The sequence below is a fragment of the Halichoerus grypus genome, chromosome 5 (assembly GCF_964656455.1).
Source record: "Halichoerus grypus chromosome 5, mHalGry1.hap1.1, whole genome shotgun sequence".
NCBI lineage: Eukaryota > Metazoa > Chordata > Mammalia > Carnivora > Phocidae > Halichoerus > Halichoerus grypus.
This window is the reverse complement of record NC_135716.1, coordinates 67,747,760-67,774,339: the sequence shown is the minus strand read 5'-3', so window position 1 is coordinate 67,774,339 and position 26,580 is coordinate 67,747,760. Positions and strand designations below refer to the sequence as shown.

General features: G+C 37.7%; 1 protein-coding gene across 3 annotated transcripts in view; it reads left to right on the top strand.

Annotated features, from left to right (window-relative positions):
* Positions 1-26,580, top strand: part of LOC118533583 (sodium/potassium-transporting ATPase subunit beta-1-interacting protein 3) — a 617,142-nt gene that overhangs the window by 337,322 nt on the left and 253,240 nt on the right. For all 3 annotated transcript variants that reach the window (XM_078072341.1, XM_078072340.1, XM_078072342.1), the window contains exon 3: positions 2,890-2,970. In XM_078072341.1, the coding sequence (XP_077928467.1) occupies positions 2,890-2,970 (81 nt within the window). The remainder of the gene's footprint in view (positions 1-2,889; positions 2,971-26,580) is intronic.

Below are 26,580 nucleotides of genomic sequence, written 5' to 3'. Positions count from 1 at the left end.
AGTTGAATTATAAATAAAATAACCCATGTCAAAAAGAATACATATATTGGGGCACCTGGGTGGCTTAGTAGGTTGAATGTCCGACTCTTGGTTTCAGCTCAGGTTATGATCTCATGGCTCATGTGGTAGAGCCACATGTCTGGCTCTGCCCTCAGCAGGGAGTCTACTTGAAGATTCTCTCCCTCTGCCCCTCCCCCCACTTGTGTATGCGCACATAAAAGAATACATATGTTGTCCTAACACTTCCTGCGTAGGTAAATGTCTATGGATGTGTTTGTATCACTAGAGATTTCTTTCCCTGTATCTCTATGTACAGACTTGTGTCCCCAGTGCAGGGTGAGGTATATAGTTTTCATCTCATAACAGTCTAAAATTCAGGCATACAAATAATCTTTGTTCTCAACAAACCAATATATAGAAGAGAGAAGCTTACAGTATTGTTTTTAAAAAACTGTAACATTCATATCACGCATAATACGTTAGTTGCCAAGTACACAAGAAATTGTTATTCAAATACATTGCCAGTTGTGGAATTATATCAATGAAACTAATTTTTGGAAAACTGGTAATTTGGTGAATTGGTCATTTGATAAGTTGCAAAATTTGGTGAAGTATTAACTTTTAAATTATTCCATGGTCCTTTGCCTAAGATCTTTTAAAATGAAGCCTATCATGTAATACTTAAGCATCAGCTCTGGAGTCAGACAGAGTTCCTCTCCCAGCTATGACACTAAGTAGGTGGTCAAATGATTACTCTCCTGCTCGGTTTAGTGTGATGGCTGAATAACCTGATACATATCAAGTACTTAGCACAGTACCAGGAACATAGAAAGTGCTTAACACAGTACCAGGAACAGAGAAAGCAGCGGAGTAATAACTCATGTTATTGTTAAGAAGTTAGCAGCTGACACTTGGAACCTACTCAGCCTGATAATTTTATCTTTGAAAGTTCACAAGTGGCATGAATCACTTCAATCACTGAGTCTGCACTGTGATTTCTAAATAGATTTGTTTTATTATGCATTTGTTGTAACTATGAGTGGATTGTCTTTTCTAAAAGAATACTTAAGTATTTAAGTTTGCTGTCCTAATAATTAAGAATCAGATAGTTTTACAATGACTTTTGTTTCCTTATGTTAGTCTTACTTTCTTTTATGTCCTTTCCTTAACCTTTGTCATTGGCTTTTTTTCTCATGAATTAGTGGTCTGCACTGTTCTCTCATTCTAATAGACTCATGATTAGATTAATTTGGAATGAAAAAGGTCAGACACCAATTAGCAGCAGCTTTAAAATTTGTTGTGGTTATTGTGACTTGATCAGTTTGCAAAAAGTATACATTGAGGTTGAAGGTTAACTATTTTCATTATTCATGGGAATATTTTGTGGTTTATAAAAGTGTATTGCAAGGCAGTTGGCACATTTTTAAAACTAACTCCATTCATACCAGACTTAACTAACAGAAAATATTGGCAGCATCAACAATATCTACAAATACCAAAAGCCTCCCTGTGTATTTTAATTTGTGTTAATGTTTTAACGTATTTGCCAGCTTCTCTAAATTTCCAGTGATTTTGGAGCCTTAACTCATAATTGCATTATTCTTAATAACATAACAAAAGCAAAACCCCCTCTCCAGAAAGAAAACAAGATGTATAATGTGACATCAAATGTAACCAGTTATAGAACTTGGCACCTACATGAGATTATTCTGAAAGCCTTTTAAAAATCATAACTGACAGAAAGACACAAAATGTAAAATAAATTTTATGAATAGTTAAAACCTCCTGATAAGGTTTCCAATAGGAACATGGCTATTTTACACAGTGTTTAAAATTCCTAATTTTATTATTTGAGACAGCTAATGAAATGATTTCAATAATTATTTTAATTTGACAATAGCATGTGATGATTAAAATCACTGATAAAAAGCAGTGATTTAATTAGTATGTCTATTTAAGAAATTTAAGAATTTATAGATTTTTGTGGTAAAGTAAAATGAATGAGAAAACCGTTGTATTACGTTCCCAGAGTAAATTCCATCCTCAGTCATCCAAGCTATTACCCATATGTCAGTTCTATATCTCAATTTCTTCATCAATGACTAGGTGAATTGCGCCCTAAGACCCTCTCCACCGATGAGTTTTGATCTAAGGCTACCTTAATTCAGACTGACCAGTACTCTCAAGGAAGGCATTTCCTAATACATATTACATTAATAAAACCAATTAATCAGTAAGGTGAGCATGTTTAGAGTCTGTTGGTTGTGATTGGAAGGTATTTTCCCATTGTGGAAATCTGTCGTTTATTTGCTCATTCTTAATCCCATTTCTTAATTGTTGTGTTTTTTAAAAATATATTTTATATGATTGCATTGGAGACATACACACTCCACTCATACTAAAATAGTTCAATAGGAAAGTTTGTTAATTTTACTCCAAACATCCATTTTCAAACATGATCTTCATTCAGGGATATGGAAGTGCTGAGTTTTGACTAACATTCCTAAAAATTTGACAGCTTATAATATTAACTAAAAGATAGATAGATAACCCACAGAAAATTTGCATAATTGTATTCCCTGGAAAAGCTAATACTCAGAAAACAGAAATCAAGTCAGCACTTGGATTTAACTTTATCTGCAAGCCAGCAAAGCACTTTAAAAATAAATCTAGTTTTATTGGCATCCACTGAAAGCCAAAGAAACTATTGGATTTTTAATTTCTAGATCTTAGGGGACCTCATAAGGAGCACTCTTTTCTGAGCGTGCCCTGCTTCTTCCCAGAAGACTTAGACTTATTGACATTTTTATTATTGATTTATTTAGTATACATGCCTTTAATCTCTACGTTTTTTCTTCTCTTTCTCCCCCTTGATCCCTTTCTCTCTAGTACACAGTATGGACTGCCCTCTGGGTCACCTGGAACGTGTTCATTATCTGCTTTTATTTGGAAGTAGGTGGACTCTCTAAGGTAAGTTTATCATGCTTTTAAATAGGTACACTTTAAAAAGAGTACACTAATAAATAATTATTATGACTATATGTGTGTGTGTGTATATAGAGTGTGTGTGTATTATATATATATATATAGAGAGAGAGAGAGAGTATGTGTGTGTATGTATATCTATATATATAGAGAGAGAGAGGGAGAGAGAGAGAGGAGGGGTAATCTAAATAACATTACAAATGTAATACTAATCAAAAATAAGTTTGGATACTGATCAGGAAAGAATGATCTTGGGAGCTTTATGGTTTAACTATGGCTTTATGGTTTGGTTTGTTAAGCTGTACTGAAACTCAGCTTCCAGTGTATCCTCATGTCCAGTTTAAAAAGGCCTAATGTCACAGTGACAACAGCCCCAAATGTTAAATGAAAAATGGTTTTGAGCATTCTCGTAATTTAAAGTGGAAACGGGGATTGACAAAAACATTAATGTAATAAATATGAATAGCAAGTCACTGTCTTTGTTTCAATATTAATTCTGAAAAAATAAAAGTTTGACAAAGGATGAAAGCCTTATATGTGTAAGTGGAGGATATATTCACTAACTAAGTGCATCTTGAAATTCTGCTCAGACGGACGAGAGTTGTCTTGATGCAACGCGTTACCAGCCTCATTTCTGTCTGTCTGCAGCTAGTGTCAGCAAAGCACACAGTTTTCACTGTGACTCCTGCAGAACCAGCTTTCGATCGCCATCCCACTGTAAGGGCATCTTGGGTAAAGTTTCTAGCTGTGTTTCTCATACATTTTTCTCATAAACCAGCACAATTTTTACTTGTAGAAATCATAGAGAAGAAATGTAATAGTATAATTACAAAAAGAATAAGAAAGCTATAGTGTTGTTGTTGTTGTGTTTTGTTTTTTCTTTTTTCAGATTTCTCATTATTCCCTGTATGTGTGCTAACTTATTCTATTGTATGATCGTCTGAAAACTTCTAAGTAACATAATGGTCTTCTACTAGCATTTGCGGGTTTAGATCTTAGAAAATTTGCATTGACTAGCACAGACTCAGAATTGTTAGGCTCCACTGAAGTGCATAGGGTAACAAAGAATTTTTGATTTAGCTAAGCAGCAAAAATCCCTGAAGGATTTTCTCCGGAACCTCCAGAGGTGGTTACTCTTTATTCTACACTATAATAACCTTATAATTAGAACTTGTCATCATTTTCTCACATTGGCAAATGTGTTCAGGAGCCAAAAATGACATTTCTAATACTGACTTTTATACATATGCACAAGCGTCTACCCTTAATATTTGTGCCATTAATCTCATTTAACCTCTAATTTTTAAGACAGAAAAAAGTGCTTAAATCAGTGCCTAGTTATCTTCTGTAACACGCAGATTATAAAGTAATTTTAAAATGCAAATTTTATGAATATAATAATTGTGAATAATAAGTTAAGCATAGCATTTTTCAAACCATGGCATTTTGTATCTTGTAATTTGAATGGTCATTTTAAATCATTACTGTACTGGGTAGTAATTCTCTTCTATTTTCTTCCATATAAACCGATTTTTTGGGAAAAAATCAGACCAGAAGAAATTTGTCCTATGGAATTGGTATTATGGTATGCTAAAAGAAAACTGAATTTCAAATCCCAAGTCTTTCACTCAAATCTTGTCTTTAGCACTTATTAACTATGGGTCCTTCGGCAAATCACTTAACCATGCTAAGTCTCTGTGAAATATAAAAACTGGACCAGTTTGCCAATAAATAGTAGTAGTAATCAACACTTGTTGGGTATGAAGCATTGTTTTAAGCACATCATTTATGGTAACTCAGGTAAGCTTCAAAACAACCCTATGAAGTGATAAGAAGATAATAATGGTAGTCTTTTTTTCCATACCAGTCTGTTTTCCCTCCGCTGCTCAAGGTAACTTCTGTGCACTGCTTTTTGTAACTGCTTTTCTAATATCAATATGCCTGTCAAGGGTTTTTTTCTTTCTCATTTCTTTGGGTGCAAGGTTAAAAATGATGGATATACTAGTCCCAGTCACTCATTTTATTACGCATTCAAATGCCATTAGGCAATCAACCAAGTATTCTAGGTCGCTAAAAGGATAGATGACGCCAAAGTGAGCATCTTAAAGATTTTCTGTTGTTCTCCTTCTATTAACCGCCTCAAAGGCTGGTAACATTTCCCTGGTTAGCCACAGTGCGGCCTCAGTTGCAGTCTGTAGGAAATCTAGTCTGAAAACTTGAGCCGAGTTAAGGACGCTTGACAAACCCAAGCACCTCTGCAACACTTCGAGGTTGGACTCTAGTTTTTATAAGAAATTCCTTGTCCATATATGCTGGTATATACTTTCTAGAGCTCTCTATTTCTTGCTAGTTCGTGAAGGCGTTCCTTGGCATTACCCACTTGGATAGATTAATAGAAGTCTCCTTTGGCCTGGATGTTTGCCTAAAATAGCCATTCTAAAATAACAGATCTTTTCCCCCAAACTGGATTCAGATTAATTTCCACAATTATCTCTATTCGGTGTTGTTCCAGTGACAGTAACCACATAATCATTCTTATTAAATATTAGTGCACATTATTGTGGACATGAACAATTCTACATTTGACCTCTTATGGGGATTCTTGATCCCAACATCCAGATATTCCTTTCCTTTTTACCTCATCTGCCAATCAGCTCTGCATCGTGTGTTTGTCACTGGTCTTGAGGGTCCTGATTCTCTTCAGATCTTCCAGAACTTAAAAGAAAGGGCTGTATTGTTTTTAAGGAAGGTGTACAGGTATGGTGGGGTCAGGGATGATTACGGGTCTGCATTTACATAATCTCCTGGAGCCTCAGCTTCCTTTTGAGGAAAACTGCAGCACTAATTTTACTGGATTGTTGAAAGAATTAAATAAGATAATGCATATAAAGGACTTAGAAGGGATGTTGGCAGAGAGTGAGGTTTCAGTAAATAGTGGTTCTCATAATTGCCATCAACATCATCATCTTTATTATTATTGAAGAAATTAGCAGACATCATGATTCTCGCCTGAAGCCTTCGGGACATATATTTATTACTATGCAAGAGCTGTAAGGGGAAAAAATGTAAGACTGAGTGACTTGTTTAAAAAATATGTAACAGTCCCTTGTGATAGGACCTCAGATCTGCATATTAACTTCACAGCTGTAACACTATTAATTAAATCCTTTCCTTCAACATGTAAATGGCTTTTTTTGAAATACTTCTGCAGCTGGATTCTCCTGGTGTCCCTACTGTTCCCCCTAGGAGAACTTTATGCATCTTTGGAAGTCTCTGAGGCTGTTTTTCTGCCACAGTTTAAGATCACCCAGGGCACAATTAATAAGTTATTGCTGCTTCTTTGGAGGTTGCAAGACTTGAAATCATTTTTTTCCTCCCTAGGAATACATTCAGAATGTAAATATGAAAACTCAACTTATTTACCACATTTAAAGAGAGTGAAAAATAAGTTGTGTTGAGAACTTAAGTTGTACTTTCTTTTTAATTCCAAAGGAATTTAAGCTAATATCTTATGCCATGCTCCTGCTTGCTCTAAAGTGTACAAACTTTGAGCTAATATTTCTTCTAATCACCTTTTCTCGAAAGGTGTGTGGAGCTTACACATTGTGATCCTAGAGAATTTTGAGTGTGGCTCATATTCATAGAATATAAAATGTGCATGACTGTGCATGAGCATAATTTAGACAGAGAAATAAATATAAACAAGTTCTATGAATATCTTATTAATCATCTGCTTTGATCGGGGACCTTTCAAAAACTTATAAACAAGGGGTGGGGGAGAGAGAGAGACTAACCCTTACTGATTTCTACTCTGTATAGGTGCTGTACATTGCCTTCACACAATAGGAAACCTACCTTCATTTTTTTCCTTCTATATCATGTTTTAACAACTGGACTTTTTCCATTGTGACCTAATTTATAGGTATTTTGATTCTTAAGGAAATTTAAGCCATTTCCCCCAATGGCAATAATAGCACTCTCTCTGTTTTTTTTTTTTTGGTTTTTTTGGGTTTTTTTGACTTAAATTGTCACCTTTTCATACATAAGGGTCTTTTTCTCTTGTGAGATTCTTCAGTTGAATATTTCACCTGAGCAGCCAGGCAAGATCAATGAGATAATTCTTCTTTTCAAGGCTCATTCTTATTACTTAGCCTGAATTGTTCTTCTGTACTTACTGAAAAAATTATCTTTCTTACTCAAGATTCATTTTCCTTCAAGGTTGGATTCTTCCACTAACTGTGGCTTTGGACAGGCACTTTCAAGTAGAAAACTTTTAGAGTCAATTCAGAGTTATGTACAGGAGCAATTGCTTAGGAAACAGAACTTCAGTTTCCTTCGGCTGTTTACAATCCACCCATTATTTCTTATAAACAGTCTAAATATTTTTGTCTCAAAGAATTCTTTTTCGGATGACAGTTTCAAACTAAATCAATGATGTATAGTGTATTTCTTTTTTATTGAAATAAATGCAACTTACTGAATCTAGCAATGAATATTAAACTTAGTTTATCTTTTCCTTTTCATGATCTCTTCCTACCTGGACATTTTTCAAAAGGAATCTTGAAATATGATGTTTACAGAGGGGTGAAGCTAGGGCACAAAATATCTTTATTTGAGAATCATGTAGCAGCAAATGATACAGGAGCATCCCAGAAACCCAGCAAAATTATGCCTACATTTAGAACTACAAGAATGGTATCCTATTTACTCTATCATGAAGTAAATGTCATATCTATATCAATGAGACACTTTGGGAAAATGCATAAACTCAGCTCACTAGAATAGCAAAATATTTCAGGATCAGAATTAATATATTGTTATGTACTTATCCTGCAGAAAGAATGTTTTTGCATATGATATTGACTGGGATAGGGGGAGATGGAAGTGGAAGCGGATATCTACCCAGTTATTAAGGATTAATAAAGGAAGAACCATCACAATCTGCTTCCAGGCATTAAATTAATATAAGACCCAAAGACTTGCAAATGTTTATTTTTATGTTTGGTTCCTTGTGGTTCATTCATCTTTTATGTCTAAACCCTTTTTCTCCAAAATAATACAATTATTTTTTTTTAAATAGCAAAGCAGCATAAATATAGTTATGCATTTCTTATTCCAAAAGACTTAAACTATACTTTTTCTTTTGGCATGGATCTAAGTGAACACAACTTCTTAAAATAGCATCTTCAGGGTCCTTCTTTATATGGGAAAATCATTGTTTTCCCCTGTAGCTTCTTTTCCATATAAAGAAAATTATAACCCAGTTTAAACTTAGTACTTTATTTTTCATAAATTTCATCAAATGCAAATGTCTTAAAAACATTTGCTCTAAAAATATAATTTGCCCCTATGTTATAGTCCAATGACATATAGAAAGTATAACATACTGCTAAATAAATGCTGCAGGGTGGGTGGTGTTAGGAGTTTTTAATCAGAAATTTGTGTGATAATCTTATGCCCTCTGTAGAAGTTCAAATAGTTTTTTTTTTTCCAAAAAAGCAGATGGATGTATTATTCTATCAACAGTAAGTTCTGTTGCTGTATGACTAGAGAAACTGTATTGAACAAGGCCCAGGCAAATATAATTGGAAAACTACACAGAGGGTTTTTTTTGTATTTTATAGTTTATTCATATTCTTATAATGAAAATATGCCTGAGATCAATTTTTAAAGAAGGGTAAACATGGTACCTGGATAGCTAGTTTATTGTCTCAACTCACTGGATTATAATTATAAACTAGTTTTATTTCTTGAGAGTGAACAGTCTCTCAACTATTTTGTCTCAAACCCTATTTCCATTCCTTATTACACTGTGTATAGATTCTGTAACAGATTTGGTCATTCAAAATTAGTCTCATGTCTGATTCAGATCAGTTGTGCCCTCACCAGAGCGGACCGTGCTTAAGGCCTTCACATACCCCTCTCCTTCCTTCTTGTGACTCTACTCCTCTGGGAGAGCAGACAGGAAGTAGTCAACTGCTTACATCGCCATCCTATAGCTGATGGTGGAGGTTGCAGATTCGGACGTCATGCTGGCCTTAGTCTTTTCAGCTTCTACTAGTGGCCTCTGCCGATGTGACAGTCTTCAAATATGCCTAATTCTCCCTAAATTTGATGAAATGATATTCATTTTTAAATTATTTTATTTATTCATTTGAAAGAGAAAGAGAGAGAGAGCATGAGCTGGGGGGGTGGGGGTGCGGGTGGTGCAGAGGGAGAAGCAGACTCCACACTGAGCAGGAAGCCTGAAGCAGGCTCTAACCCAGGGCCCCAGAATCATGACCTGAGCCACCCAGGTGCCCCTAGATGATATTTATTTTTAATAAATCTATGATGATTCTAATAGATGTAATTTGTTAAAGCCATGGCTTACATAAGTTAAACCATTCTGAGTTGGCCATGCCTGCTGAATTTCCATGTAAGCATCATCTTCAAGAACACTTTGGTGCTGCAGAGAAACCACACTTTTATAGCTTATATTCAAATGCTTTGCTATGTTTGTAAAGACAGTCTAAAGTAGCTACTGCAGAAGTTTTGGTGCAGTCAGTTGAACATAAGACCATTTTAGCACAATGTGTAGAATGAATAGAACATGAGAAAATGCCATTAAGATTTTGGAATTTCTTGCTGTGATGTTAATTAGTTTGTTTTGAAGACACAATCTCTTTGTTATGAAATGTCAATTAAGAGTACAATCCTAGTGATGAAGAATTCCAGGTGACATTTCCAGTGTTCACAAGATTCAAAAGAGAGCCTGATTAGTTGCATTTATTTACTTTTTAAAACAAGAATAGCAGCATATACCATGGTGCAGTTTTATAAAATAAAAGAGCACCACACAGCCAAATTACAACTAACGAGCGTTAAGCTCAAGGGCCCTGTACAACAGAGGAGCCTATGATAACAATTATTCAACACTACTCTCAGATGAAGGCAATCACAAGTCGTTTACATGCTTTGTACCAAATTCTCCTATGTAACCTGTAGAGGGGACATCACAGATAACACTGATAATATCTAAAAGGTTCTCTTTGCACAGAGAAAGTGTCTTTTGTTCTGTGATGGTATGAGGAAGTATGGGCCTGAAGCCTCTGACTGATTGGGGTCTTGAACACAAATGGCCCTAAAAGTATCTGTGCATCGATTTGTCATGGCAGCCACTGGAAGCCCAGTGTTGTCCCGCCAGCTGCCATGGCACACGAGTTCGGGATCCCTGGCTCAGAAAGGATAAGCTTGAGAATGCAGGATAAGCAGAATGATAAGGAAATCAAACCAGATATATAGGAGAAGCTGTGAAAAAAATGATTGGCCAGGAGATTAGTGTCAAAGATGAGAGATAAGAAGGGAGGTATGTTTTGCTTTCTCCTGATGCAGGGAGCACTAGCAGAATGACAATTCCGAAAGCCTTGTAACGACATGCCCTTTAGTATGAAGGTCCTTGCGAGTCACGTCTGCCCACCAGCAGAGCTGACTGCGATCCTGTCTGAGCACACGCCCGCCCGGGGAAGAGCGTCAGGAGGCAGGAGCAGTTTCAGTCCTCCATGTCCTAGCTGAGGACTGACAGACAGGACAACCGAGAAACAGTTCCCAGAGCAAAGATTGCCCAGAAGATGAGGTGGAACTGGCTGTCTGCTCAGACCGCAGAACAGAGACACGGGAAGATAGGATGAAAGGGGAATCAGAAACAAGCCTCCAAGTGTCTGGTAATCAGGGACAAGGCTGTATCTCTTCCATCATCTGGAAGTTCTCAGCATGAATCACCCTCAGCCTGTTTGCTGACTCAGGAATGACAGCACAGTAGCGATACACCATCCAGTTGTGTTGCTGGGAACCGTCAGTGTACTTGAGTGCTGCAATCGGCACGCTGAAGCATCTAGCGCCCTGGACTCCCTGAAAGCTTGGCTCTTTGGGGGGATCTTTCCATTTACTATAAAAACCAGGCAGACTATTTCACATTCAAATAAAAGATGAAGCTGAAGGAAAAAATAAGGGTATTAAACAAGTAATTCTACTTTATTCTTCTGGAAGCTGGTTTGACTCAAGGTCTTGTATTTATGGAATCTGAGTATCAGTAGTTCTTAATTTGCTAAAAGTATAGAAATTTTAAAAGCACACATCTCTAAGATCAAAATTAGATGGAAGAGACAAAAATTGAATGAAATTTAGAGAACTGAAAATTTAAAGGAAAGATATCCATTTGTTAAATTAATTTCCAAATAGGAAATCAACTTCTATGAAGATTATGTCATTTTCCTAGTTTTCTAGGTTTTCAACTATATTTATCTAATTATGCTTTTGTTAAACAAGTGGTGGCTGAGGTTTCTGGTTCCCTTCTATTATCTATTCCCCCTTTTTCTGATTAAGAGTCAGGGAAAACCCTGCTTTCGTGTGAGACAGAAGTGCTAAAAAACATGTATCTCTTTGCTCCTGTAAGAGTCGGTGTGGTCATCTAAGTTCTGGCCACTGAGGTAGAAGCAGAAGAATTATGAAGGACTTCTGGAAAGGCTGCTAAGGAACTAATTTAGTGTCAAAACAGGCCCAAACTTAGTGACTTAAAGCATACAAATCTTGTACTTAATACAAATCTTACACTTCTGTGGGTCAGAAATCCTACAAGTCTCAATGGGCTAAAATCAAGATGTCAAACATACTATGCAAAACAGTATGGGTGTTCCTCAAAAAATTCAAAATAGATCTACCATAGGATCCGGCAGCTCCACTTCTGGGAATATATCTGAATGACATGAAATCATTGTCCCACAGACATATCTGCACCCCCCATGTCCATTGCAGCATTATTTATATTAGTCAAGACGTGGAAACAACCTACATATCTATGTGTCCATTGACAGATGAATGGATCAAGAGAATGTGATCAATGTCTGTATGTATTTGATATGTGTACACACACACACAGGAATATTATTCAGTCATAAAAAAAGGAAATCTTGCCATTTGTGACGACATGGATGGACCTTAAGGATATGAATGATGCTAAGGGAAGTAAGTAAGGCAGAGAAAGACAAATACCATATGATCTCACTTGTATGTGGGGTCTAAGGAAACCAAGTTCATAGATACAGAGATCAGATTGGTGGTTGCCAGAAGTGGGGCTTGGGGAGTTGGGGAAATGGGTGAAGGTGGTCAATAGTTACAAGCTTCCAGTTATAAAGTAAATAAGTTCTGGGATGCTAGGTACAATATGATGACTATAATTGACAGTACTGTATATTGTATAGTTGAAGTTGCTAAGAGAATGGATCTTAAACATTCTCATCTCAAGAAAAAAATTTTTATAGCTATGTGAGGGGATGAACATTAACTAAATTTATTGTAGCAATTATTTTGCAATATATCTATCAAATCATCATTGTACACTTTAAATGTATAGGGTGTTATATGTCAATTATATCTCACTAAAATTAAGAAAAATAAAATAAAATCAAGGTGTCAGCAGGGTTGTATTCCTTTCTGGAAGATCTAGGGGAGAATCTTTTCCTTCTCTTTTCCAGCCTCTAGAGGCTGCCAATGTCCCATCTTCCATCGTCAAAGCTAGAAATGGCAGTTTGAATCCTTCTCATTCTGGCACCTCTCTGATTTTTGGCTGCCAGGAAAACTTCTCGACTTTTAAGCGCTCACATGATTAGATTGGGCCCACCTGGATAACACAGGTTAATCTCAGCATATCGAGGTTCTTCACTTCAGTCGCATCTGCAAAGCCCTTTTGTCATGGAAGGTACCATATTCATAGGTAGTGAGGATTAGGACATGGAAGTATTTGGGGGCCATTATTCTGCGACCACAGTGGTGATAGCCATCTTGGACTGTGAGGTGACCCTGAGGATGTTAGCCATGAATGAGAAAAATAGAATAAAAAGTAAAAAGGAGCCTTGGGAACCTAATAACTCTGTGAAGTTTTCATACTACCCTGAGCTGCCTATGACCAGAATTCTCTTATAGTAGGAGATGTGTTTGGGGGCTTGATATATACAGCTGAAAATAATGTCTAACTAATCACATATAATTCTACAGATAATTTTACTTAGTATTTACTTAATTTGAAGCACTGTGCCACGCACTAGGGCTATATTCAGTTCTTGCCCTCATAAAATGTTCTGTATCATAGGAAAGACAGACATTAAATGAGTAATAACAAGAAAATAACAATAACAGTGTTATGATAATGAAGGAAAAAGAGCAGGGAATCACAGAGCAGGGAATATAGTCTTCACCAGGATCAGAGGAGGTTTCCTAAGGAAGATGGGATGAGGATTGGACACATTCAGTGAAGAAGAACATTACAAGTACTACTAAGCTGACCTTCACAAACACAGATGCTGTTATTGACATACCATAGGTAAGAAACATGCTTTGAGTTTTAAAATCTGAAATGAATTTGCATCTCTCCACCCACCTCCATCCCACGCTCTTTTCTCAGACTCTCTTCTGGCCAGCAGACGTTGGTGAGACAATTCCATGGAATTACATGCATCAGAGCCAAGGTCACTACCTTTGGGACATGGTCTTGTAGGGACATACTCTAAACAAGGGAGCTATCAAGTTACAGACCTTTACTACCAGGGTCCGGGAAATATCTGTCCAGGCAGACACAGTCAGGAGAAAATACCAGGCTGTTGGGAATCCTTTCGAGATGATCCGAAGTTAATTGCCCCGTGCATAAGTAGACAAACGTGTTCCTCAAATACAAGGCGGTTGCACTGCACTATTTAGCTTAGAGCCAGTCCTAATTCAAAATGTATTTCAAGGAAGGGTAAATATGCTTCCTGAAAAATCCCATGTCTGCTGCTGAAAGAAAAATGGTGTTAAGACGCCCTTTCAAACCAAGTGCTCTATCCCCATATTTATTTTAGCAACAAAAATTCAATTTGGTTGAGCTGTCTGGGGAGTTGATTTTTTTTTTAAGATTTTTATTTATTTATCTGTCAGAGAGAGAGAGAGAGAGAGAGGACAAGGAGGGGGAGCAGCAGAGGGAGAGGGAGAAGCAGGCTCCTCACTGAGCAGGACCCTGGGATCATGACCTGAGCCGAAGGCAGACGCTTAATGACTGAGCCACCCAGGCATCCCTGGGGAGTTGATTTGACCCTCTTTCCAGAACAATGAACAATGGTTTGATGGCCTCATTCCTAAATGGTCCGTCTGATGTTTTAGTTTGTACATATAACTCATCATTTTTTTCCTGCCCTGTAATGATAGAATTAATAGAGAAAACACCTCCTCAGTATATTAGAAGTATAAGGGCGTATTAAGGCTATTTTAAGTATTAGTGTGAGAAAATACTCTGTCCTGCTTCAGGACAGCATAGGAAGCAGAAATGCTGGTTGTGCAGTGAGTTGTGCTCACCGTTAACTGAGATACTGAGACAAAGAGTATTATTATTTCCTGCATGCAATTAATCTTATATGCCGGGAGCGTGAATTTCTCTTCAGTATAAAAGGCAGGCAGGCTACTGGTCCCGAATCAATGACAGTCAGAAGAGCCTAGACATTGGGTGATCTGATGAATAATTTAAGCCTGATTTGTTAACTGTGCAGAAGGGAAGTTAGCCATGCAGGGGAGACACATTGTCAATTGCCAGCAATTTACTATGTTTTTGAAAACCACAGGCAGCAATTTACAGAAAAGATTAGGCCAGTTACTGTACACGTGTGACATTTTCTTGATTTAAGATGTCATCCTGAAAGCTGTTAACTGACAACTGGAGTTTAGAATGAGGTTATAAAGTTTAGTAAGGAACTGCTTTTATCTAAGAACCTCTAGTTTTCTGCTCTGGAAGACCGCTGAATGCATACCTCCTGCTGGGATTAACCGGGTGTATGCAAATGAGCCCTGTCAGAGAGGGTGATGCACCTTCTCTCGGAACCATTAAGCACCTTTGCTCAGTGCTCAGTGCTCTAATGCACTGATTCATTCAGGAGTAAGCATGGTGATGGGCCTTTATTTCTTGGAGAAGAAATCGTTGTCCACATATTTCTTTAGTCCTGTGCCATCTGGGAGGTATAATCACCTTCATCCTGTACCAGGAGTTTGCTTTACAGTTCTTCATAAGAAGCTGATTAAAGGAAAATCTCCTTTTTATTACTGTAATTTCTTTCCCCTTCTTTTCCCTTTGGGGATTAAGTCAGTAACAATAATTTCTTGATATTTGAACTTGTAAAAAAGTGAAATGAAGGTAGTCTTCACTTCCAGAGGAATCTGAAACTCTCAAGTATCCTGAAGGATGACTTCTATAGGAAGAATATCCATGAAATGGTGTCTCATAGTTTAAACGTGATAAAGTATAACCCAGGACTGGTCATTTTTGGAGCTATGCCAAAAAAGGACTTTTGATATATTTTGAAATTTATTCTGAGTGTTTACATTAATTTGTTAAATTCTCCAAGGGTTCCTAATAAGCTTAAACCTTGCAAATCAGAGTTGTAATTGGAATTCCTATTCTGGAATCACATATGTCAACAGTAACTTCTTCTTTTTTTTTTTTTTTTAAGAGTTTAACTTTCCATGTGAGAAATAAGTCAAGACTTCCCATGTGTGTCATTATTAGCAATAAAATCAATCTGAAAACTGAGACAAATACCTTTTTTCTTCTTTCTACGTTCCCTGTTTGCCCGTCTTGCTGGGTCTATAAACTCCTTTACAACTTGATGGCAGCTCCTGTGTGTTGCTTTAATAAATTTTTTCCCACCTTATCTTTTTCCCAAAAGGAGTAAAAAAGATGACCATGTGATAAGTTTATTTCTTTTTTCTATGTCAAATAGTAAAGGCAAAATACAAAATGCTAGAACATTACCATAACAACCAAACATTGAACTGTTTAATAGAGTTTCATGTTAGACTATAACTCTGTCTTTTCCCAGAGGTTTTTTTAATATTAAAAAATCAATAAAATGAAAGGCCACATGAATGGATTACTTTTAAAACATTATATTGAAGACTGACAGCTCTAAAGTGGCTCAGCAAATTTATTGTTTTGCTATCAAAAGCAGTAGGAAAGCACTTTAGGCAAACACGTGTTCCTTTCCATGATAGTTTTAGAAGCATAGATTTGGAACAGCAAAAGATAGTCACATTCAACTTTTCCAAAATATTCTCCTTTATGTATTACGAGCATCTGTAATTAAGCCATGTAAACTTGGAATCTAATTTCCATAAACTTTTCATAAAAGTAAAAAATGTATTCATAAATATTATGGAAAGAAAGTTTTAAATAACTTCTATAATCTTGACTTTGGGTAGGTCTAACCAATTAAATCATATGGTTTTATTATTCCTTCTTTGTCTATCGTATTTTTAATATAAGAAAATACATTCTCCAGAAGGGAGAAAATGTTGACTTATGTAGAGGTAGCTGTGTTGTAGACAACAAAATCAGAATTTTGTCTGTTTGACTAAAGGATTAGGTTAGAGTAGAATAATGGTGGCAATCTAACAGAATGCCTTGAAGGTAGGAGGCTTTCACCTTTGTTCAAATCATCAAGAAGTGAATTTCTTTTTTTTTTTTTTTAAGATTTTATTTATTTATTTATTTGACAGAGAGAGACACAGTGAGAGAGGGAACACAAGCAGGGGGAGTGGGAGAGGGAGAAGCCGGCTTCCCGCAGAGCAGGGAGCCTGATGCGGGGCTCTATTCCAGGACCCTGGGATCACGACCTGAGCTGAAGGCAGACGCTTAATGACTGAGCCACCTAGGCGCCCCAAGAAGTGAATTTCTGAGGCTTAATTTGTGATGGGTTTACCTGCTAAGGCCCCTTGCTGCTTGGATCGGACTATAATGATTTTGACTTGACCTATTTCTTTACCTTTAGAAACTCTCTACTTTATTTTTCAGTGAATCATCAAAAGCCTTATGTACTTTATTATGAGTACCAAACAGAGAGGTGGTTTATTATTAGTTTGCATTTATATTGTATTTGCCTTCAAGTAGCTCAAGGGGCTTTACAAAACACGACAACAGTCATCAAAACACTGTCACATATGTAAAGCAAGAAATAATGCTGGGATAAATGTGCTAAAGGCAGAGAGCTCACTGGAAACTGTTCATTTTCTACATATTTTTCAGAGATATCTTTTTAGGGATTTTCTTTAAAATAAGGTCCAACTTCCTTAAACATTTTCTTTTCTCAGCTTTAGAATCTGACACTTCCGTTCAACAAATTCACTGAGCATCTGCTCTGTGCCAGATATTATTGTAGTTGCTGAGGATATATCTAGGAGATGAGAAGAACTCGCTCTCACTGAGTTTATGTTCTAGTTTAAGAGCCAGGATACATAAGCAAACAAATACATGATATAATAGCTTGTTGTGCTAAGTGCTATCAAGGGTGGGGGGCGGGGGAGGGCAGGATAAGAAGATAGAGAGTAACTTCATGGGAATGGATAATAGGAGAAACCATAGAAACATACTGGGGAATGCCAGGTCCCCAAGATAGAAGCATGCTCGGCATGCACAAGAAACAGCAGGATGCTGTGTTGTGTCACCAGCATGCCATGAACAAGGTGAGGAGGTCAAGCCATATGTCTGGAGAGCTGGGCAGGGGCAAGATCCTGTGGGAATCTCATCCACCATGATAAGGATTTGGATTTGGTCCAAATGTAAGGGGAACCCCGTGGAAGGATGAGCACCGTAGAATCACAGAGTCAAAAATCAGTGCGACTGCTGTGCAGGGGACAAGAGTGGAAGCAGGAGGACCCACAGAGACATGATTGTGGTGGTCCAGGTCAGACATGAAAGTGGCTTGGGCCAGGGTGATAACAGTGGTCAAGAGGAGAGTGATCAGATTTGAAAAGCAATGGGAAAGCAGAGCTCACAGAATTTGCTAATGGATCAGAGGTGGTGTATGGGAGACCTTTAAATTCTGTCTCTGCTCCATGTGATGTAGTTTCTCACCAGTAAGGTAGCAACACTGAGTCATTCAGAGTGTAACTGAGGACGCCTATAACACAGAGCTCACCTTCCAAGCAAAGATGCCGTCTCTCAGTGCAAAGGGCTTGAAACTGGTCAGAAGAAACAAGGAGGCTAGGGTGAGAAGGTCCACTGCATACCAGGCAAGTTCATAGAGGTGGCTCTTTTCACCTTGACATCAGTCTCCCAAAGAAAGTGGCCTTTCCCCTGACATAGATAAGAAAGTGGAAGGATCATAGGCAGTAAATAATTTACCCCTGGTCAGACAAAGGAAATCTGGAAAATGTACTTTTTGATGCTAGAAGGCTGTCTCTGAGCCTAAGATCATATCCATTATTGACAGTTACCTCTGGTAGGTAAGAGAAACAACATGGAAGGGAAAGAAAAAAGAATAATAAAACAGAACAAACGTATTACTGTTCTCATACTTCCTTTTCCTCTCCCACCACTAAGGAGTGGTCTGTCTTCCCAAAGCAGCCTGAACCCTGGAGCCAAGGGAGATTTATGAATAAACAAAACCCTGTCCCAGTAGCTAACACCAGGGCTGCCTAACACAAGGTGATTAGAAGCCTTAGTGTAGTCATCTTGTGAATTCAGTCAGCAAAGACTGTAAATCAACATTCGTGTTTTCAGATTTCAGAAAGGCTTTGGCTCTGAATTATCTGAAAAATTATAGTTTCACAGCCCTGTAATCAGGATTCGAAACGTCTGCTGCCCCACTTGCTGTCTTCGTTGGTTATCCTCCTTGTAACATCTGCATGGAACTTCGAGATTTATGGCAGCTCTCCCCATGTGGCCCCATGAGTCCTGCCCCATACCTCCCATCCCATTGGGCAGGTGAGGATATCATATCTCTGAGAAGTTAAAATCTCTAATGAACACACACAAAATGAGTGGCCAAAGAGTGTCAGACTTAGAATATCAGACACCAGTTCATGGATGTTTTCAGGGAAGTGATGCAAGATTGGGGTTGGAGCCATATAACGGACTTATCAGAATCTAGGAGCTGCCTTGGCAGTAAGCCCAACCATGACAAGGACAGGAGGGGTATTTTAATGCTGAGCCCGTTCAAAACTACTGTCCCATCCATCTAGCTATGTCTGAAAGCAGGTGTAGTCTTATGATTACCTCCCTTGCAATGGACAATTCATTGTGGTGGCTTTTCTTTTTTCTTTTTCCCATTTATTTATTTAATTTGCATTGCCTTTCCCCTCATAAAAAAAAAGGTAAGAAATAAATATCCTTACACCCTTTTCTACAGTGTTGCTGTTGAGTTAATAAGCATTCTGATATAGTGCTAATATTGTTTGTTAGACTTCAGGTTCCAAAGTGGAGAAATCTTATACTAATTTAAGCCATAAAAAGTAACCAGTGATTTCATGTGAAGATGATGCTGTGGTGGACAGATATTCAGACTCACCCTTACCTCTTTGTTGCAGTGTAGTCATGTGATGCAAGTATTTATTTACCTTAGCTGAATTCAACTTGGCAATTCCCATACTGGGTCACTTACATTATCAAGGGAATGGAAGCATTCAAGTCCGAAACAGCCAATGGGTATTATAAGACCTACAGAAAGAACATGCCAGTGGTTTTAAGGGTCTCCCTAACTATTGGCAAGCTAGCAAAATGCTTGTTAAGATGTGCAAAAGAACACAGTCAACAACATTCTTGAGAAAGAAGAGTGAATTAATTGAAGGCTAGCTCCGAAAAGAAGAATTACAGGGCTGTGTTATACATATGTATGGATTAGAAAGGTCCTTTCTGGACAATTTAAGGGATGCCAGGAATAATTTGCAATACATTATACTTGATTTTCACCTTATATGCTGACTCGAGACCCAGATCTCCCTAAAAGAGGCCACTACATTCGCTTATAAGTTTTTAATTTTAGAACCTGCTAGCCACTATTTATGCGAGAAAAAAGTGAGGAAAGAACTCCTCTTTTCTCCTAGAAATAAAAAAAAAGTTTTATTCATCCCCTTCCACCTACAACCTCCTACCATTTTCTTTATTTATCAGGTCCTTTTCTCAGCAAAAGGAGATGTTAATGATCTTATTAACATATTAAACAATGGCATAGAAAAGGCTGACATTTCCCAAAGCTTTTGGTCCATGATTAAAGTAATGAAAGTTGCCAGTTATTCAGGCCAAGCCTATAAAGGCTTTAAATTCACTCACTGCCTGAAAGGTCAGGTGAATTAAAGGGAAATATAGGGTTGGCCTTGAACAGTCTGCATGTGGCGATTCTGAGTGCTCTTAAAAGTGGCTGAAACGAAGAAGCCACGCATTAATTCCAGCCAGCTTCCTGGTGTTGATTAAGAAGTAATGGCAAGTGCTCATTTGTGGGCAAATTAAGAGATAAGTCCTTTTCAGAAGGTCATTTACATGTCTTCTTTTTAATTAATATTACTGACTTGAAGCTTTGCAGTTAAATTGGCCCATTAATTATAAAAGTCATCAGTTTGGAGAGTAGGAAAGGATAATTTATTTAATATCAGATCCAGATTTTCAATAATCGACCATTTCTTCTGGCACCCTACTAGTAAAGGTCTGAAGTTGTGAAGTATGTGTTGGATGGGTGGCCATGGCCTAAACTGTTTTGTTGTGTTGTTGCTGATTATAAAGGTAACATATAAACATTTTTTAAAAACTGAAAAGAGGGGCGCCTGGGTGGCTCAGTCGTTAAGCGTCTGCCTTCGGCTCAGGTCATGATCCCGGGGTCCTGGGATCGAGCCCCACATCAGGCTCTCTGCTCCGCGGGAAGCCTGCTTCTCCCTCTCCCGCTCCCCCTGCTTGTGTTCCCTCTCTGGCTGTGTCTCTCTCTGTCAAATAAATAAAATCTTTAAAAAAAAAATAAAAAATAAAAAATAAAAAAAAAAATAAATAAAAACTGAAAAGAATGTTGAAGAAAAAAACCTATCTTCTATTCTGCCCCCATCACTCATAGTATTTTAATATTCCCATATGTTGAGCTCAGCAATATATATACATTTTGTGTGTGTATGCATGTATGTATATATAGCACATACATGGGTCAGCATATAGGTAAACATATAACTCTCTAAATTTGTCATTACTTAAAATACAGTTTCATATTTTGCTTTTTCACAGGTTATAATAAGAGCACTTCACTACATGATAAATATCCTTTGAAAACCAAGTTTTAATTAAACTTTTTATTTTGAGACTGTTGTGGATGCACATGGGGTTGTAAGAAACAATGCAGAGAGTCAGTACACCCTTGGCCCGATTGCCACAATGGTAGCGTCATGCAAAACTATATAGTACAATATCACACCCAGAATATCTATATGGATATACTCAAGATATAGAATATTTCCATCACCACAGGATTCCTTGTGTTACCTTTCTATAGACATATACTTGCCTCTAGTCCTTAACCTCTGGAAACCACTAATCTGTTCTCTATTTCTATAATTTTGTCATTTCCAGAATGTTATATAAATGGAATCATACCATCCATAACCTTTAGGGATTAGCTCTTTTCATTCAGCATAACTCTCTAGAGATTCATCAGAGTTATTCATGTATCAATAGTTCATTCCTTTTTATGGCTGAGTATTTATTCCATGATATGGATATACCACAGTTTGTTTAACCAGCCACCCATTGAAGATCATCTGGGTTTTTTCCAACTTTTGGCTGTAATGAATGAAGCTGCTGTGAACATTTGGATACAGATTTTGTGTAAATATAAGTTTTCATTTCTCTGAGATAAATGCCCAAGTATTTAATTGCTGGATCGTTTGGTAGTTGTATGCTCAGTTTCGTGGAAAACTGCCAAACTGCTTTCTTCAGGGACTGTACCACCACCAATGTGTGAATGATCTAGTTTCTCTGAATTCTCGCCAGCGTTTGGTGTTGTCACTGTGACTTACTTTAGTCATTGTGATTTTAATTTGTATTTCCTTAATGGCTGATGATGTTGAATATCTTTTCATGTGATTATTTGCCATTGGCGAAATATCTCTTTACATCTTTTGCCCATTTTCTAATTGGATTTATTGATTTTTTTAATGTTAAGTTTTGATACTTCTTTATGTATTCTTGATACGAGTCCTTTGTCAGATGTGGTTTGCAGGCATTTTCTCCCCATCTGTAGCTTGTCTTTTCTTCCCCCTTAGCAGACTCTGTAGCAGAGCAAACATTTTTAATTTTGATGAGATCTAATTTATCAGTTTTTCTTTTTATAAATAATACTTTTGGCGTCAAGTCTAAGAACTCTTTGCCTAGCCCTAGATTCTGAAATTTTTCTTACTTTTTAAATCAGTTTTAAGTTTTATATTTAAGTCTGTGCTCCATTTTGAGTTGATTAATTTAGCTGTAATTTTATTCCTTATGTAGGATTGAATTAATATGTTCACAGTAGGAGAACTTCTTTTCTTTTTCTTTTCCTTTTTCTTTTTTTTTTTACTGTTAAACCAAGAACTTCATGGGTGAAGTGAGGCTAGGAGAAAAGAAGCATAGATATTAACTGAGGATAAACTGTGGTCCACTGGAACCAGCTTGAGACAAGGGAACTCAAACTGACCTCCCTTCCCGGCAGTCTGTTTTTTCCCATTCTCCAAAGGTCTAGTCCAGAATGACATTCATCCCTTCACTCCTCACCCCTCATTCCTGTTGCTGAGCTCTTTTAAAGTCTTTGATCCACTAAACCCTCTCATCATCCTCTTCTTTCTTTACACTTGTTATTCTCTTTCTTGTTGCAAAGGGTATCAACCTAGTGCTAATGTTGGTTAGTGCATTCAACTATTATCAAACAATCTAAAATCAGGAAACTCTTCCCTAGAAATGAAATTTGTGTTTATAACCACTATGGCATTTTCCTCCTTAATTAAATATATAATAGCCTTGAATAAAACAGTATACATGTATTTGTTTATAATCCAGATACATCTAATGTAGATGTCTAGATTAGGAGGCAGATAATAATCTCTAAAAGTGCCATTTAGATTAGCAAGCTATGAGGCAGAATCAAAAGACTCAGGAGAGGACAGAAGGATATCAGACAAAGCACATCCTGGATAAGAGAAATGGGGAAAATTCATGGATCTGGGTTCATGGGAATTTATAAATACACTTTTTTTACCTGTCTCCCCTTATTGACCTCATAATTGTAATGATTAACATGTTTGGGGGCCAGTGGAAATGTCTCAGAGTCAATATTTCTTTTTTAAATAGAACATATACAACGGAATGACGACATCGAGGAAATACGTTACTGGCTACAAGCTCTTCAAGGGGCCTGAAGGCTCCAGGGGAGAGGGGGAAAAACCCAAAAAACATGTCTCTCTGGAGACACAGAGATAGAATGGAAGAGAAAATCTATTACCCAAGGCCATTAGCTTTAGGGAAAGAAAAATCGCCATATTTCTGTTTGGGTAATAGCAATAGAATGTTTCTCAAAACCATTAACAGTGAAGGAAACTTCTGGACAGGAGCCAGGTCATAAAGTGCCCCTTTTCTCATAGTCCTGGCAGATGATTTAGGATGTTCTTGTTCTCCTCTGAAATGAGTGATACCAGAAAAAAATTCTCACCACTTTAAATTTATATGAACGATCAGCATATGCCAAATGACAGGGTACTTATTTGAGAAACAATAGTGATAATACAAATGTTATGGAGTATCAATGGTTGATGGTGAGATTTTTCAGCAACATAATGAATAGGTGTTTCTAGACAACGTAATGTGAGTGCAAATGGAATATTATGATTAGAAAAAAATCATGCATTTGTACATTGTTTGAGTATCTAGAAATGTTAATCGATATAGCCACTTATAAAAATTAGACTATGTCTAACTTTTATATTTGTATGATTTCTTCTACTTTCATTACTTTATGCACAAAATGTCCAGTAAGGAATATATTTGCATTAAATAACATTATTTATATTAAAATAACTGATCTATAATATTGCTTTGATGTGGTATTTCAAAGCATAATTTTCTCAGTCCAACTTAATCCTTCATGTCTCATCCATCAATCCATCCATCCATACCTGTGACATGCTTGACACTGTCTTGGGGACATAAAGCTGGGATCAAGGTCTGGTAGTGATAAATAATTCTAGTAAAAGCTTCAGTTAATTAAGTCCCTTCTGGTTCTCCAAAAGTGCCATCTCACTTAATCCCCACTTGTCCCAAGAGGTAAACACCATTATTCACATTGAACAGGTCAAGAAACTGGAGTTTGCCCAAGGTCATATGGATAACAAATGCTGAAACCTGGACTCCCCCTCAGACTTTTCTGATTCAAAAGCCAATTAAATCCAATGATTATGTTATAAATCCAATGTAAATGCAATGATTGTATTTTGGCTCCATTTGAGTCTTGTCTCCACTGCTTAGCAACTCTGTGACAGAAGCAGATTGCTGAACATCAGACCTCAGGTCCCTCACCTGAAAATGTGAACAATAGTAATTCCTGTCTCATCAGAGTGTGATGAATGTGAGAATTAATCTGACAGAGAAATAAAGAAAGCATGTGACCTGCAGGAGGAGGACCAGTTTGCCTGAGGAATTGAGAAGGGCTCCGAAGAAGAGGTAGCATGTGACAAAGGAGTTGAAGAGCAAGAAGGAACTGGAAATTGTCATATCCTCCCTCATTCTCCTTTTATGGGTCTCTTTTGAGATAAAATCCATGTTGTCCCACTCTCCTTATTATCTACTCAGGGAGTCAGCAGCAAAGAGAAGTCACAGTTACTGAACACTCACTACACGAATGTCCAACACTGTTAAAAACATTTTATGTAGGTTAACACAACATAACCCAAACAGCAACCCTATGATAAGGATTTAGAGGTGCTGAGAGTTTAAATAATTTGCAGAAGGACCACAGTTCATGAGTCCTATACTTGTGTGTTGCTTAATTTTTCAGAAGGCTAACTTTCCAGCTCACGAAGCCCTTGAGATATTTCTGTGTTTATTAGCTCCCAGCCCCACCCTGCCTACTGGGATGTAGGCACCACCTGAAGCCTCTTCCCGTCCACAATAAATAGGAGGGGGCACACAGTGATTCTACTATTAGCACATCTCAGGCTCTTCAGAGCCACTCAACTTCCATTGATTTCCATGGAGAAAAGCCTCATTGTGATGGGAATGCAGAGATGGATCTATTTGTTCCTGACATGAACTTGTGTTTTATGCTGGGTTCAATAATTCCCAAGAGTGAGGAGGTTGAATTCGGATCAATGAAGATTCCAGAGATTGTTCTTACTGAGCAAACACAGCAAGTCGCCTGTTGGGCACAGATGCTGGGAAAGCAGCAGAAATCCGAGATCATGGCTGTCTTCAGGCTATCTGGACATAGCTGCCAGTGCCCTCGTCAACACCAAGCTCTGCAGCCTTCCGCCGGGGGAAAGAGGAAGATCCATGGGAGGCAGTGGGGCATCGGGTCTAAGGCAGGGACTCTGGGGACACACTCTTGGTTTTTGCATCCCAGCTTCACCTGCTAGCTCTCAGGCAGTTTACCTAGCTATGTGTGCCTCAGTCTTCCCATCTATAACATGCCCATAGTAATAGCGCCGTTCATCCTAGCGTGGCCATACATATTAAATGAGACAATGTATGCAAAGTGCCAAAAATAGTACCCACCAAACATTAAATGAAACAATGAAAAAATAATGCACTTTTGTTGAAAGCACCTTTCTATAGGGCTTTCATACTAATTTCAGATAGTAAACCATCTGCTCTTTCCTCTACGTTGCCAAATTTGGCAATGTACTCTATTCAACAGGTCAGTGAAATACAAGAGAATATTTAGCAAGTTTTTGAATGCGTTTGCCAAATCACCAACTGCATGACTTGAACATGCCATGGCTCAAAGGAAGGGTGTGCTGGTGGCCAGAACTAGGAAAGGGGCAAGGAAAAAGTTAATCCTCTTCCTCAAAAAAAAAAAAAAAAAAAAGCCAATACCTGTGAACAGCTGTGAGAGATGACAGACAGAATATGCAATCATGAGTGAGAAGTTCTGCATTTAAACTATGGTTCCGCCACTTAATAGCAGACTGACTCTTGTGTTAATCATTCTCTCTCAAACTTGGTTCCCTATTTGAAAAATATGGATAACAACCCCTCACAGAATTAAATATGCTTTCAGTAGCTTTGTGAGCAATAGTGCTCTGTGTAATGTTAGCTATTATTCCTCCATTGTATATGTCCTAGGAGGGTTGGGTTGCTCTAGCAGTCATTTGTAGGCTACTGTGAATTCCTTCAAGAGACAGTGAGGCTGCTTTCTTCTTAGACATGGCTGGGACCAGGGGGGCTGGATGGTGGGAGCACATCTTTGCTGCAGATAGGATGATGGGGCAAGAAGTATTTCTTAGAGCATAGAGTTCTCAGGAGCTGGATGGGAAGGGGTCCAGGGAGAAAGATGGTAGGATCCGCTTGTATCACATGCTCATCAAGAGCAAGACATGGTGGTGATTGCGGCATTCTAGAAACTTCCTTTTTCACAACCCTTTTAAAGGTTAAAAAACCCCTTTTCATGTGAAATATGAAATATTTCTGAGGTAAAATAGAGCACTGGAGAGGGTGCATCTTTTGTTGTCTTTAGGTTGCTGGTTTCATGGAAGTTTTGAAGGAAAGACCCATCTTGGAGGAGGTAACAGGGCTCAGAGGACAGAAGGTGGTTTCTGGAGTCAGAAAGG